Source organism: Aptenodytes patagonicus, chromosome 5, assembly GCF_965638725.1.
Source record: "Aptenodytes patagonicus chromosome 5, bAptPat1.pri.cur, whole genome shotgun sequence".
Classification (NCBI taxonomy): domain Eukaryota; kingdom Metazoa; phylum Chordata; class Aves; order Sphenisciformes; family Spheniscidae; genus Aptenodytes; species Aptenodytes patagonicus.
Genome location: NC_134953.1, coordinates 78517507 through 78533533, shown reverse-complemented (window position 1 = coordinate 78533533; position 16027 = coordinate 78517507). Strand labels below are relative to the sequence as shown.

At 36.0% G+C, this 16027-nt stretch overlaps 1 protein-coding gene across 4 annotated transcripts in view; it reads right to left on the bottom strand.

Annotated features, from left to right (window-relative positions):
* AGL (amylo-alpha-1,6-glucosidase and 4-alpha-glucanotransferase) overlaps window positions 1-16027 on the bottom strand; it is a 43035-nt gene that overhangs the window by 11951 nt on the left and 15057 nt on the right. For 3 of the 4 annotated variants that reach the window (XM_076337828.1, XM_076337827.1, XM_076337826.1), the window contains exons 12-27: window positions 15252-15439; window positions 13559-13682; window positions 12825-12988; window positions 12181-12282; window positions 11782-11934; window positions 11551-11701; window positions 10252-10376; window positions 10036-10148; window positions 9775-9909; window positions 9119-9249; window positions 8391-8527; window positions 6526-6659; window positions 5192-5367; window positions 3292-3394; window positions 1821-2046; window positions 1266-1377 (exon numbers count right to left, since the gene is read on the bottom strand). In XM_076337828.1, the coding sequence (XP_076193943.1) occupies window positions 1266-1377; window positions 1821-2046; window positions 3292-3394; window positions 5192-5367; window positions 6526-6659; window positions 8391-8527; window positions 9119-9249; window positions 9775-9909; window positions 10036-10148; window positions 10252-10376; window positions 11551-11701; window positions 11782-11934; window positions 12181-12282; window positions 12825-12988; window positions 13559-13682; window positions 15252-15439 (2274 nt within the window). Of the gene's footprint in view, window positions 1-1265; window positions 1378-1820; window positions 2047-3291; window positions 3395-5191; window positions 5368-6525; window positions 6660-8390; window positions 8528-9118; window positions 9250-9774; window positions 9910-10035; window positions 10149-10251; window positions 10377-11550; window positions 11702-11781; window positions 11935-12180; window positions 12283-12824; window positions 12989-13558; window positions 13683-14043; window positions 14168-15251; window positions 15440-16027 lie in introns of all 4 variants that reach the window. The other variant, XM_076337829.1, reaches the window with a different exon arrangement.

The window sequence follows — 16027 nt, the reverse complement described above, 5'->3', positions numbered from 1 at the left end:
TCACGGCTTAGACAGGTGTACTCTGCGCTGGGTCAAAAACTGGCTGGACGGCCGGGCCCAGAGAGTTCTGGTGAATGGAGTTAAATCCAATTGGCGGCCGGTCACGAGCGGTGTTCCCTAGGGCTCAGTTTTTGGGCTGGTCTTGTTCAATATCTTTATCAATGATCTGGATGAGGGGATCAAGTGCACCCTCATTCAGTTTGCAGATGACACCAAGTTGGGCGGGAGTGTTGATCTGCTCGAGGGCAGGAAGGCTCTGCAGAAGGACCTGGACAGGCTGGATCGATGGGCCAAGGCCAACTGTATGAGATTCAACAAGGCCAAGTGCCGGGTCCTGCACTTCGGCCACAACAACCCCATGCAATGCTACAGGCTTGGGGAGGAGTGGCTGGAAAGCTGCCTGGCGGGAAAAGACCTGGGGGTGCTGGTTGACAGCCGGCTGAACACGAGCCGGCAGTGTGCCTAGGTGGCCAAGAAGGCCAATGGCACCCTGGTCTGTATCAGAAATAGTGTGGCCAGCAGGAGTAGGGAAGTGATCGTGCCCCTGTACTCGGCACTGGTGAGGCCGCACCTCGAATACTGTGTTCAGTTTTGGGCCCCTCACTACAAGAAGGACGTCGAGGTGCTGGAGCGTGTCCAGAGAAGGGCAACGAGGCTGGTGAAGGGTCTGGAGCACAAGTCCTATGAAAAGCAGCTGAGGGAACCGGGGTTGTTTAGCCTGGAGAAAAGGAGGCTCTGGGGAGACCTTCTTGTTCTCTACAACTACCTGCAAGGAGGTTGTAGTGAGGTGGGGGTCGGTCTCTTCTCCCAAGTAACAAGCGATAGGACGAGAGGAAATGGCCTCAAGTTGTGCCAGGGGAGGTTTAGATTGGACGTGAGGAAAAATTTCTTTACTGAAAGAGTGGTTAAACATTGGAACAGGCTGCCCAGGGAAGTGGTTGAGTCTCCCTCCCTGGAAGTATTCAAAAGTCGTGTAGATGAGGCGCTTAGGGACATGGTTTAGTGAGCGTGGTGGTGTTGGGTTGACGGTTGGACTCAATCTTAGAGGTCTTTTCCAACCTTAATGATTCTATGATTCTATATAAGCAGTTGCTGATAATAAACAATTAGGCACTTTTTAAACGTTAAATCTATTTAAAGTAATGTAGTTTTAGTTGCATTAAACATAATTGATTTTTCACAAATATACTCAATAGCTAGAGAAAAAGATATAAAATATAATCATAATCTTTTGAATTGCATAGCAAGTGTTCCGTATATGTTACCTTCATCTCTCATGTTTTGATCTATCTGCGGACCAGCATTCCTTTCTCGGAAATTTATGCCTTCCATATGTCGTTGCATTGCTTCCTGTATTACTTCATAAAGTGGCTGATCCTAGATTGATTGCATATTTGGATGATATGTGAAAGGCAAGATGAAAAATGAGTAGAAAGGCTCTATCTAATGTGCAAACAGTAGCAATTCTTACCCTCCAGTTTATGATACTTCAAAAGAAAAGCATCTAACATTTTCAGTAGCATCTTTGTCAACGGCAATACATTTATACAATTTTTAATGTAAATATTTTTCCAAGACAAAAAGCAAAGAAAAAATTTAGAAGCTGATGGAATTTTTTTCTTCCATCCCCAACCCCCTGTGCCTGTCTAATCACATGATGCAGATGTAGTGAGGAGTGCCTAAAATACGGAATTCTTGTGCTATAACCAAATTTCACCATAAACAACAGATAGCAACAGGTTCTTGTAGCTAGAAAAATTACATCCTTTCATTGAAAATTTATAGTTGTGTTAAATACTTAAATCAGAAGTGATCTTTACCATAGTGCCTGCAGGCTGAGGAGAAGAGTCATCTCTTGGGTACATCCTAGAAACAGGACACCTGAGAATGTCTAATCCATTTGGAACAATTTTACAGTAGTCCTGGATACACTGAAGCCACCACCATACAGCATCACGACAGTTGTATCTGGCATGTGTTCCCTGGCCAAGCAGATTGGGAATGAGACCGTGTCTTAAAGTCCCACCAAATGCTAAAATGATGTTCCTAGAACAAAACAAAAACACAGTCTTGACTAAGTTACTTTCAAGGCCATTATTGGACCAAGTATTAAGTACAAAGCAAACAAGTTTACCTCAATAGCAAGGTAAGTCAAGGAGACAAACAGGATCTTAAAGACAGATGCCAAAAGTTTGCTGTTAAAAGCTACAAATTACTTCATTTAGCATGAACAACTTTTATAATAATAAGTCATCTATTCCCTACTAATTCCCCAACATGAATACATTTAAATCAATCTGTACAAAACATACAACATATGCTAATATGGAAAAGCTAGTTTGCTCTTTCATAGGTAGTGACATAGAGCCTAAATCCAAGTCCCACTAAGGTCACAGGGAAGGTTTTTATTGACATTGTTTGTGATTACCCTGGTATGCATTCTGATGGAATGAGGAGAGCGGGCAGGAGTAGATGGGAATTTCCTATTAAAGTAGGAAAGGTGACAGCAACTGAGGTTATGAAATGTTTAATTTGAGAACTGTTGCGCATACCTTGCAGAAAACATGGATACCAACTAGCTTTAAAAGGGAATATAAACACACTAGTAGACTGCAGATCTTACTGCACGAGAAAGGTAATAGTTGGCCAAACGTACAACAGCATAAATACATGCTAATGTAAAACAACTAATTTTTATGTTTTTATCATGTGGCAAGCTCCACCCAAATTAAAAGATTAATGGAAATATCAAATCAATAGATCTGGCTTATATCTGGCTCATTTGTCAGGTTAAACATTTACAAACAGATATGAGATTGTAACAATCCACAATTAGTTGATTTCTAGTATTAGCAGACAAATACTAGCAGTTGCGAAAAAAAAAAAGAAATCACGGTAGACATGCAATCGTAGCTTTCTGATTAAAATAGTATTCTCTTGCTACTTCAAATTTTAAATAAATAATTTTGAAATTATTGCTCAGCAACAATGATGCAAGCACATGTGAAACACAATCACTTTGTTTAAGGACAAGCAGTAGTGTTACAGGGATTAAAACTACCTTATCTACACAGAACATCAGCTTCATATCAGCGCTAAGAAAGCAGGAGAGAATCATTGAAGTAGTATTTTTAATTCCACTTAGACAGAACTCCCAAGTCTGTCTAGAGCCATTAGAGTTTTCTACTGCACATCAACTGTTTCTAACAACTTGTGTTAGAGGTTTTGAGAGCATGCCTTTTTCCTACCTACCTGCAAAACCAGTAAGAACTAAGTATAAGTCAGTCTTACCTTGCTTCTAGATAGCGCCCAGTAACTAACATTAGACCTCTCAGTGCAATAAAGGTATCCCTTCCCCAAGAGCGAAAAATTCCAGAAGAAAAGTGAGGTAAACCTAAAAAGAAATGTCATTGTTCATCTCATTTATTGATATGGCAGAAATCTCCAAGCACACATGTATGTATAAAATACCCAGAAGTAAAAATATATTCACATTTATAATTTTCCTAGATTAAGATATTTAAAGTAAACAATATTCCAGACCAAGTTCTTGATAAAATGAAATAAAACCTCATTTTAGAACAATTATCTTCTAGAATTTCAAGATCACGCAATGGAATTTCTCATGTCAATAACAGTCACATTGAAATTTTTATTAAATCACTTTGTAACTTAACCAAGTGCCACCCTTTTAATTAAAAGAAGCAGAAAGAAAACTAACAAACAAAAAGCCAGAACTATGACAAGATTTATAACGTTTTGTTGGCAAGTGTTTATGTATGAGAGCCATGCCATCTCAGTAGCATAAAGGGGATAAGACTGGAGAGCTATGAATTTCTTCAGCCCAAAATTGTTCTCAGCCACTATAAAAGGAATCCTGCTTCTCTTTTCCAGCAGCTTCTACAACTACATCTTACTGCAGACATCATAACGTGTAACTTAAAGAATGATTCTGACTGATAAAGCATAATAATTACAACAGTAAGGTCCACCCTTGTCTTTTCTTCCATTTATTAAGTTTTTCAATCTAACAAACAAAAAATTCTGTATGGTAGAGTTTCAAAACAGCAGCCTCTTGTGCATGCTTGGTAGAACAACATTTTAACTTCTATCGCTTACTTTTCCAAAGTATTTGCTAATACGGCCTCCACACCTCTGCAATTTTATAGTATATGGCAACGGCACTTGAGAATGACAATCCATGTACGAGTTAAAAATCTCAGACACAATTACCAGTGAATATGTGAAGGGAATATTTAAAACCAAACCCTTTAGTATAATTAATCTTTATGACCAATTTAAGGGAACATTGTGCCTCTGTGCTTCTAGGTAACTCTAAAGCAGGCAAATGGAATGTTACTAAAAGCGAGAAACTAAAAGCAGTAAAATTCCATGAGAGAAAGACAGATGGCAAAAAAAAGAAGAAAATAAACACCCCAGTGAGAGAGATGCCATTGAATCTGTAGATGTTAAAAGTTTCTATGGTTTCAGAAAGGAATGGGCCAACTCGGAACAAAAATAAATTCATTCTAAGCCACTAAACACAGAAGATAATACTTTTGACATAGGAAAGTGCCCAATTCAAAGACTGCCAGGTGCTGGCAGAACATTCGGAGGTATAAACACTATTTGCTGACTGCTTTTATGCTCTTTCCTTTTGGAGACAGTTTCACATCAGGCGTTCTTCTGGTCTGCTAATGGTTCGTTCTTTTTCTGAGAAGTTGTAAACAATAAATTCACCCTTGTACTCCATTACAATTCAGTTCTTAAATTCATATTTAAAAAAGATAAACTGAAATCTATTATGCTAAGCATATTTATCTCAAGCAAGTCTTCTGGAAAGAAAAAGAACATACTTGTGGATCTCCATATATGATAAAAGTGGATATAGCTAAAAATGTCTGTAAAAGAAGTATTTATAATCTCCCCCCGCCAAAGCAGTAACAAATAGGTTGTCCCCAAGAAGTACTGCTAGACAAAACTCCTGTATTCTTAATATGGGCAAATCTTTACCTTAAACACAAGTTAAAACACATGGGAAAGGTGAGGAAAACCGCTACCTAATATTTTATACGTGGTGGCTGACATGGATCCCAAGCACAATGCAGACAATTTTCATATAGCTACTAAAACCAGTTTAACTATTTTGGAAGACTTTTTTTTTTTTTTTTTAAATGTTGTCCTTACTTACCAGCTGCCAAGGAAACACAACACTGTTCTTTCTCATTTGTAATCTCATTCAGCCTATAGGGAACATCATGTAAGGAAGGAGACAGATCTGGCAGACAAGAATATTTTCCTATCCCACACATCTGGACTGAACCCAAGGAAAGGTGTTTAACAAATGTTGATCCATTCTGCACAAATCTGTAATTCAACATAATTAAATTAAAGTAACTTTGCATTCAGCAATATCAGTCTATAAAATGTACCCTTTTTCATTTACAGAAGATTATTAATAAGTATTATGCATAATAAATATAATAAACTAACAGTGAGTTAATATTAGTATTTTGCATTAACTAATTATGTACACAAGCCTTAATTTGTAAATCACTTTTTTCCCCTCAAAACGGGTGCCCAATGTTAGCCTTAAATTTTAACTTATTAACACCGATGGGAGTGTTCGTGTCAAATACTTCTACGGAAAAGGGTTAAAAAAAAAGGGAATTGGTTTGGTTTAGTTGATGCCTACATACAGACCTAAGACCTCAAAAATATGATAAAAGATATTTTACTATGAAAAAAAATTTCTGTCAAACCTAGTCAGTATTTTTAAAGATTGCCACATTTTTATATATATATACACTTATATATAAAAAAATTGTAAATCAATAAATCAATTAACACATTGTCTAAAATAATACAACCTGCATTCCTGACTAATTCACCTCCAAGCATTTTTTTCATAAAATATACTACTGTCCACGTGATTTCACAGCCATACCAAATTCTATGCCCATTTTAACATCTGTATTTTTACAAAACAATACTGATTTGTTCAGAATGTTCATAGCTAGAATAAAGCCTCTATTAAATCAGTCTCCCTTTCCAAGAAACAAAGGAGAAGCAGACACCGAAGATTAAACAGTTATTTCAAGAACTAAGCAAAGTGCTCAGAAAATGAAGGCTATTTAGCTGTGTTAGAGAAGAAATGTTGAACAAAGCATCAGCATCAAGTACAATCCGGTACTTTCTTTTTTCCCCGAACTTTGAATCATTGCAGTTGTACTAAAGTTATAGCAAAAAAAGTTTCCGAAGCCTGGCAAAGAAATGCTGTCTTAAGATTTCTTCCTCCTACTGCACAATGCCATCAGTAGTTATAAATTCAAACCCTGGATAGGCATCTGAACTCTCCATCTTCCAAACCACCACTGTTAGAAGATGGATTTGATATTCACTGCCAATTTTACCCTTTTACATTGGAGAAGTATGAAAATATTCAAATTACATTCTCCAGCAGATAAAACTTAAAAGGTGCAAATATATACAGATACCTCTATAGCTCTGATATGCCAAGCATACCTAGACATCTGATGCCATCCCACATCCAGAAGCGTCGTGTATGCACCCACTAATATGGCATCAAAGTAACATGGGATGAGGTAACGTGGAATTCTCTTTAGGTAGACAAACATGGCCTTCAACCATTTACCAACCTATTAAAATACAATATAATTAGAACTTGATAACACTAGGGTTCAAAAAACCAGTGCTTACAGGATCCATCTAGTTAAAGTATTCGTCACAGTTTTTGTACATTTATTATATCCAAGTTATGCTTGACCACCACAAAGATGAGGTTATCTTCAGTTATTAACATCACCACTAGCATGCCACCATTCATGTCTAAGAAGTTGTCCGTGCTAGATACGTGTGGCAGAATTGCTGTATCCTCCTGCTCCAAAATTTCAGCTGAGAGAGATGAACTCTAAAAAAAGTAGGAGGGAAAAATCTGTACTATATCTGTACTATGACATAAATGGGCAAGAACATGAACTACAGAGATTATGTTTTGCTGAAACGAGGATGGCTAGTCTTGTAGGGGGGAAAAAAAAGAAAAAGATTAATCACAAAGAAGTTATTAAAACTGAGTAGCAAAGGAAAGCTACAACTCAAAAGGCATCACTACGACCCAAGCATGGGAAGGAGGTTTCTCATTGCTTAAAAAGACAGGACTGAAGAAATGAAGCTTGAGACTACGGATAGAAAAGTTATCAGAAGGCTAAATTATGTATGGCCACTAGTGAAAATGACTGCAGATCTGGGTCTAGGACTCAGGATTCTGGAGCTTCACCATCCTTATGTCACTGCAAAATGTTTGACACCTGGGGAGTATTTCTTTTCTTTCCTTCTAGTACTGTTAAAGAACATCATGACAACCTATTGGAAAGTCACTAAAGATTTAAACCTTGCAGATGGAAGACTGCGCAGATGAAGAAAGTACGTGTCGATACATTACATGATGACACTATACTTTTAACCTGAAAATTATGAAGGGAAAGCTACTTATATAAATGGTGAAATTGTAAAGTTTAGTTTCATGTGTCTTCAGTATAGCTATAGGTACTTTATATCTTCTGCAAAATAGAATGAGACACTACAAATTAATAACTCAAAAAAAAAAAAAAACACAGAAAAAATAAGCAACAGTCTTTGAAGAACAGTAAGTCTGGCAAGTATCTGACTAACTTCCCTTCCAGAAAAGCTCCGTCACTGAGATCAGACTCAGCATTTGCTTCAATATAACATTAGACTGCTTTATCCATTCTTTTGCTTTCTATCACTACACTTGACTTCAGGAATAAAATGGAATAAGAATGCTAAAGCCTTTATTAGTATATTCATTATGCAAGTTACCCAAATCAGGTCTTCATCTTGTGAAATGAATAAAGCAATTGCTGTGCAGGAAAATAAAACATAACAAAGAAAGAAAAGGACTGTATTGCAATGCAGCTATACAGGTAACTAATCTCAGTAATTCTTATCTTCTCAGTGCTTGACTGTGCAATCTTACTATAACTGTATCATAATCATGTATGCCTCAGCAGTATTTAGGCCGTCTTTTGAAAGTACTTAAAAAAACCCGTTTGCTTTATTTTTATTTGGAGGAAAAGTAATAAACGGGGAAGGATCCCTGCAGGCCTTTATGTAAGAGCTAACAACCCCTCCATGCCCTACATATTTTTCACTTCCTTTTTGCAGTGTATTCTTAAATAGGATTGAGGATAGGGAAGAAAAACATATTAGCGGTTTAATCTCCTAGAAGAAATTCCCTAGACAAGAAATACGTTACAGACAGACTGAATTTAAAAATATACCAGTAATTGAAAAGGAAACAAACTAGTAATTTAAAACCCCAAAGTCACCAAATAAGTATTTTTACTCACTTCTGTACAGGCTCCTGCACGTGAAATCAGACGATTACTGACATAATCAATCATCCAGTCTCCAGATCTTAAATTATCACAAAATGGATGACCCAAATCATTCTTTGGTCTAATGTCTGCCATCACTGACACTAACCCTGAAGATACAAACCCGACACTGTATTAAAAGACACACCATTATCACAAACAGCAATTACAATTCAGGAGGAAGAGGTACACAGGAACACATGCTTTAACTGGATTTAACTGTATTACTTCTCTTGATCTGCAGAACAAGTTAGGATACAACTCAATTGTAGTTTCCTCAGCGTACATCCTAGACAGTTATGAAAAAATCACTGTGGAATAACTAGCATGATGGAATTCATACATTTGATAAATGATTGACACTCCTCAGTAATCTAGTAATGCCTAGGGTTTAATTAATGTGACTTTTCACTGGAGGTATATGTATTTTCTTTTTATTTTAAAAGCAAGGGCATTGGTGTTAAAACACATATTGGAACTTAATTCTGCAGCCCAGAGTATCGAGAGAGAGGGTTCTTGTTTTAGTATGTGATTTGCTGGGTACAACACTGATAAGTAGCATGGTCAAGCAGAAAAAAACCTTACTGTTTTTTATCCAAACAATGGCACCAGCCATAAAATAGCATTAAAGTATGATCTAGATTGAGCAGCTCTATTTTACTTTTTTTCTTGACAGAAAAAAAGAATGCTGAAACTATTACCTTGGAGGCCTGCATACTTCAGCGGTGACCAGTTTGGTATATTGTAACAACCTCCACCATCTTCTTGTTCTTCTGCCTCACACCTATACAGTACTTGATTTAGGTCAGCCAAAGTTAGTTTAGATGCAATACTGAAAAAACAGTGGAGAAAAAAAAAAATTCCAAACCCAAAAGCAGCATTAGTAGGGAAACAGAGAAGGGTTTTCACAAACAATTCTAGTTTTGAACTTACATCAAAATAATATATACAACTCTCCCACCACTTAATCTTGGAAATTAAGAGCTTGGTTTTTCAGATGTTCTGAGATGTTCTGCTCAGATGTTTCGGTATTTATTTAGAAACACAGTATTAAGTACAAACCCCAAACAATCATACCCCAATACTGACAAGCACTCCATGTTAGTAAGTCTACTTTAAGCAACAATTACACAGAACGTGAGCAAAAGAGCCTGGGAAGTTTTTAAGTATAAACCCTGCTTAGTATTATACATATAAAAAGAATATTTCAGAGTTTTTATTGCACTCTGACAATCCAAATCCATCCGTAGTAACAGAACAAAACAAAACAAAAAATCCTCACTTTAAGTTTACAGACTCTTCTTCGCTCCCACTGTAGCTCTCTCGGTTCTACTTCAGAAACTTAAAGAATACTCACGAAGAAAATAATGTTTTTAATATAGGTGCTGAGTGATCATCAGGAAGACTTCCAGATTTAAAACGAGGGCTGAACTGGATCAAATGATTGCGGAGTACACCAACAGCCTCTTGTGCCTTTGGGTCAAGACTAACTCTGTAAATATGAATGTATAACTTGTAGAAATATAGCACTTAAAATAACTATTCCCGAGTTTCAAAACAAAGAATCCTATCATTCTATTTTAACTAACACAGCCATTTGGCAATTGTAATAACGTACCTGAATACTATTACACTTCCTGGTGTTAATTTTTCAAATTCTATTTCTTGAACAAATTCATTTGGCCCTTTTATGGCAGTTCCAGCTTGCTTTATAATTTTACTGTCTTTAATCTTAGAAAAGAAAAACACATTTGTAACTGAAATTCAATGTCTTTTTTCTAATATAAAATAGCACAAATTACAAAATATTCAATGGGTGAAGGAGGCTAATTACCTGGATATGCTCTCTGAGTTCCATTGTGAAATTAGGCAATCCATTTACAAAATGTTCATCTTTTTTGTAAGGACTAGCATTTCTCTCAATAGTCCTAGCCTCAAGTACTACTTCTTCTATTTTTCCTAAGAAAAGTTAAATCATGTTGTAGCTGTTATGATACTTTAAAGTAAAAGTGATTCTTTTGAAAACACGAAGCAAAACCCAAAACTAAAAACCTAAATATTCAAAATACAAGTCTCAGTTTTACAGCTACAGAACAACCAAATGTGACAAAACATATAGGGAAGTGTTTTAAACATCCTATAAACATTCATTACACGTTCATTGGCTGTATTGTATTTAAAACTGCAATTTTGTTATTTTATAATAAATTAACCATAAAAATCAGTCAACAGTTAGTGAGTTACAACCTGTCTTTTACTGATCACCAGTTCTGTTAGCTACCTTATTATCTTTTAGGAGACTATATTAGATTGGTTTCCAAACTGCAGCTACAGATGTTTTATCTTAAAAGTGTAACAACTTATATAAATATTCAAATATTCTAATTTTCTCTATCCTTTCGGTAATCTACAAACTAAGGTATACAAGTCTTGCAGCCACTTGTAAATGTCTTAACATATGTGACTGACTTTAAAACAGGCACACACACACTCAAAGAATTGAGTATGCTTAAAAAGCCAGTTTGGAAAGCTTCTCTTCAGAAGTACGGCCAGGTAATGCGTAGAACTCGTTATACTTTGCTACTATTAAGTATAGTAAATACTTTGCATATTTAATTAATATTATGTATGTATTACCTATATATTGTCTTTATATTAACTTATGCATTACAATGTTGTTTCTTATTAAGATGTATTTTAAAACCACAAAAGTAGTCGTATATAAGAAAGATGAATAGTAATGACATCAACAAATATGATAAGATTTTAGCCTTTTTCCCCAGTATAACACTTAGTAAATAGTAATCCCCCCCCAACTCTGTACAATTAACCATCTTGCTGTTAACTACTTCTTACCAGTTCACAAACAAGACAGTAAATAAAACCACACCCTCATGGCGAGCTTATAGCAGGAAGTATACTCGATATGAATGCCTCTGAAAACCTTAAGCAAGGTAAGTTTGTTATTGTTTCTTTAACCACTTTTGGTGCATGCACGTTAGCACATATAAAACGAGTGTTATATACTGAAAATTATGATATTGATTTCATGTGTTTCAAGTTAAAAAGTATGAAATTAGAATAACTTGAATTTTTTGTACACCTGCCATCTCTTGAAAACAAATCTGATTACCTGGGATACACATTTCAGGTACTTCTTTACTGTAGAAGGAAGTTTTAGGATCCCTGAAAGCAGTTCGACTTACAGCCACAACAGACTGGTGTGTGTTAGGACAATGTCTTGTCACTGCCACTATATCTTCATCAACTTGATCTACGTACACCTAGAAAAGACATACCATTGCAACTGTGCTCACTCAGAACATAATTACGGAGAAATCGCAATGTTACCCTCACTTCTTGCCTGATTAAAGCCCTTAGCCGCCAGCTCCTGATGCAGCCTGTTCATGGCCAGCCTTCCTGCTAGAATTCCTGTTTGGAAATTAACTTCACCAGAAGTCAGGTGTCCTGCTGGATTCCATTTTGCATAAAACCTCTCTTCAGATACTACAGAGATCTGTAAAGAAATTAAGATTTAAGCAAGTATCAACTACTCTAAAAAAAACCAAACAACCAACAAACCAGCTGGAGATCTCAACTATATAATCAATTCAAGTTTCATATGAAATTGGACAATCCAAAGTAATGCCAGCTAGTAAACTGCTTGGAATTTCAAATAAACAATGTTAAAATATATGTCTTAAGACAAGAATAAAGTTTACATTTTTAAAAGTAACTTAGGAGTTAAACTATAGACACATACCTGGTGTGGTACTAGTTCATCATAGCCTTTGGTGCTTCCTGTAGCACAGCATGCCATGGAAACAATCATTGCGCTAGGAAGAGCATCATATGCAGATCGGTGCTATGTTAAAAAATAAATAGGTAATAAATAGTGAAACAAAGACATAATTCATCCCTCCCAATTCAGCATACAGAAGACATACTCAGTTTAACAGAGGAATTGCTAATCACATGATCATCATTTTCTCAATCACAACAGAATTATTGAAAGGAATTACTACAAACGCACTAACAAAAGCAACTTAAGAGAAACCCTCAAAAATAAGCACTCCAATTCCCCACCATTCTCTTTCATTCTCTCCTGTAAAACAGGAGCTTAGGAGAACAGGTTAACAATCCACTCATAGTAGCTGGAATGAAAGAATCAAAACAGCTCATTAAGTAGCTTTATATACTTTTTCTCTTGAAAGACAAAATCTTGAATGTCAGAAGGAGTTGTTACAGAATTTTATTCTCTGCATGAAAACTTGAAGCTCTGAAACACATTTTTCCTAAATATCACTCAGGAAAAATATCCAGATTGCACCAAGCCCTCCCATGGTTCAGAAATACCAATGCAGAAAACATTAAATGTAAACTTTGGTTTTCGGTTTAGGTGCTCACCTGAATTGGACATTCATTATCATGTGTAATATCCATAAACAGTGCATGAGCAATAGCTGGCGTCAAAGGCCTCAAACGTGGCTGAACAAAAGAGCCAACAGGTTCACCTCCAAAACGATAAACCAACCTTCCCTCTTCATGGCTATTATAAGCAGTCATTGCCTCTAAAGAACAAAATAGGTAAGTGCTTGCATAACTACCATAGAGTACAGCATGCACAAAGATGTCAACGCAGCATTTTACAGTTGTTATTTCAGTGTGTTCAATCATTTAAAAAAAATCACATTAAAACTATATTCTCCAATGTGGATACACAACCTTGGAGTATTCTATTTACCTTAATATATTAAGGTAGAGAAAGGTAAGGGAAAAATGGGAGAAAAAAAAGCAGAGCTCTCAAACTGTTTCTCATAGGCTTTAAACTCACGCAACAAAAATCAGACGTGATGCAGCACTTGCATAGCAGAACTGTGCTACAACTTCCTTTTCTCTCGCTAGAATAAGAGTGAAATATTTAACCTTCTGTAAACTAATGCAGGATGTCTTCTTTTATTTTACAGCTAGTACTGTATTTTTTGCTGAGTATCAAAAAAGTCACAATACAAAAACTGTACTTCTGATTACATGGAGTATGAAGTTAAAAGTGCATAATCCAGAAGAAACCTTTTCCTCAGAAAAAAGCACATAATCTATAATCTCTCATTGGAAAGAGATCACACACACAGCAAGCCTACCTCTTATTAAGGAGGTAATGCCCAGCCTATTCACAAAGATATTGTCCAGCTCCTCATTTCCTGTGAACAGTTCAGCCACTACATACAAATCGGCTTGCAATTTTCTAGCTGTGTCCAGCATGTACTGCAAAAAGCACAGCCAAAAAAGCCACAGAAAGGGGAAAGGTAGATACAAAAAAAAGGACAAGTTTCAAAGCTAGGCAGGGATTGGACAATAGGAAAATGCCATGCAGCAGAAAAATAGAAAGCCAAGATTAAGGAACAAAAAAAGTTGTTACACAGAAGGACACACAAACGCAAGCAAAATTAAGAATTAGCATACAACACAGGAGAAGTTAAATAGAACATGAAGAAGAAAAGGTAATTGCATAAGCAAAGAACATGTATATGTAAGAAAAATATAAAAGCATACCAATGTTAGTTTCACATTAAAAACTCCAAACCATACACAACAATCCTACATAATTTTCAACTGCTTATTGTACCTCTAATCAGGCTGGTAATTCCCAGGCGGTTGACAAAAACATTGTCAATGTACTCACTGCCCGTGAAGAGTTCAGCTATCACATAAAGATTAGGTCTGACTGATCTGGCTGTTGCTAGCATCTCCTATAGATCATAACACATTTTTAATGCAAGACATCCATTGTCAGCTATGTATATGCAACCATTAACATAAATGTTAACCAAACATAAATGAGTCGTTCATATATGCAGTTCATTAAAAAAATATTAACAACAGGTAACATTCATAAAAACCATGTTTGTATTTTACAGAGATTATTTATGGACTGAGTAATTCTAGGAAATTCTCTGAAGACTTTAAGCTAATTACAACTTTGTTTTTAAACAAAATCTTAACTCAAAATGCAAGAACAAAAGGTTGGATTAAAGAGATACCTGTTAAGGTAAGAAATCTGAGGAGGACTTCAGTTTAAGCCTTCAGAGTTACCACTCCAAAAATAGTAACGATAAATGAAAGAATGACATAAGTTTTGAAATGGCTGCATTTAAGAGCCACTTACAACTTTTGTGTGGGCAAATCAACTTGTTTTAGAGAGGTCTTCATAGATTTAGGTAAGCTCTGTAACCAAGCTAAGGCTAAACACTAACAAGCTGAACTACTCAAAGCTATTTAAAGCTAATTTACTAGGTAAGTGCAATTTCTGGATATAGTCAGCTCTGTGGTAAACAATAAGCACCAATCTTAGCAATAAGCCTGCCCGACTAAACTTTCTGCAGGTGTTCTTTACCAACTTTTAAATTCTGGGACATAAAACACTTCCTGTTTAATTCAGCAATAGCAAAATACATATGGCAAAGAAAAACTAAGACTTTTAACCAAGTCTTGGCAATCACCCCAGCTAAAACTGCCATGCTTGATACTGGCAGCCATTGCACTAAGGCCATAGCTACGTAAGGGAAAAGTTAGCCAGGCCCACCCACATCTGCAATATTTCAGCTAAAGTGGAGAATTAAAAGATACAATAGCTACACCACTCTAGTAACTGTTTAAAGTAGCTGAAACTGTATCTAAACATCACCAGTCAAGAAACCTTGCTTATGCTGTGAGGAAGATTCATTCACACCTGTACTCTGCCATGCAGAGATCCTGCAGATTTTGTAGCAACAGCGCAGGACGTATTTCACAGACAGAAGCCGCTTTATAATAAATATGCTTAATTTCACGTACCTCAGCTACATGAATAGGTGTTGAGTGACAGTTGTCAAGACGAACACCATGGAAATATGTGGCAGTGATTTCAGTGTATTTTTTCATATGCGCCCAGAGGTATGGGCAGTCTTCAGGTTTATTACCATAACGCAGTTTCACACTGTCTCCCCAACAAATAAGCTCTCTTCTCAAGTAAACATTTGAGCCTGTAAGGGAAATAAATTCACTATAGTGTATATATATCTATAGTATAGAATGTGCGCCAAAATGAAAATGTGGTATTTAATTTTCTACTGCTGAAGAGAAGGAGAACACTGATGAAGAGTAAAAATTCTAACAATAATCATATCAACTCAAAATCTACACACCCTACACTGATGTATAATTTCAGACTACTCCAAGAGAATATTTAACTTCTATAGTGATACTGAAATAATTCTTCAGATTGAAATCAAATTCCTTTTAATACTTCAAATTAGTATAAAAACTGTACTTGAGGAAAAAAAGAAAAAAGCAGCAAACAGATGAACAAAATCAGTAGTTCGGTTGTTTATACTGGCCAAATTAAAAAAAAGCATCTCACTGTGTTACCATAAACTGCCACAGCCACAATTTAAAATTTTATGTTCTGTTAACAGCAGACTGTGATGATGTAAGTCAAAATTTCCAGAAGTACTTAGGCAGGTAGGTCACTTAAATGGACAAAGTCCCTAAATAATTTTTGTGTGTATAAAAATACTTATCCTCCATCTAGTCTAGTTTCATATACTATTTTTTGCCTTCTTTTTGATGCA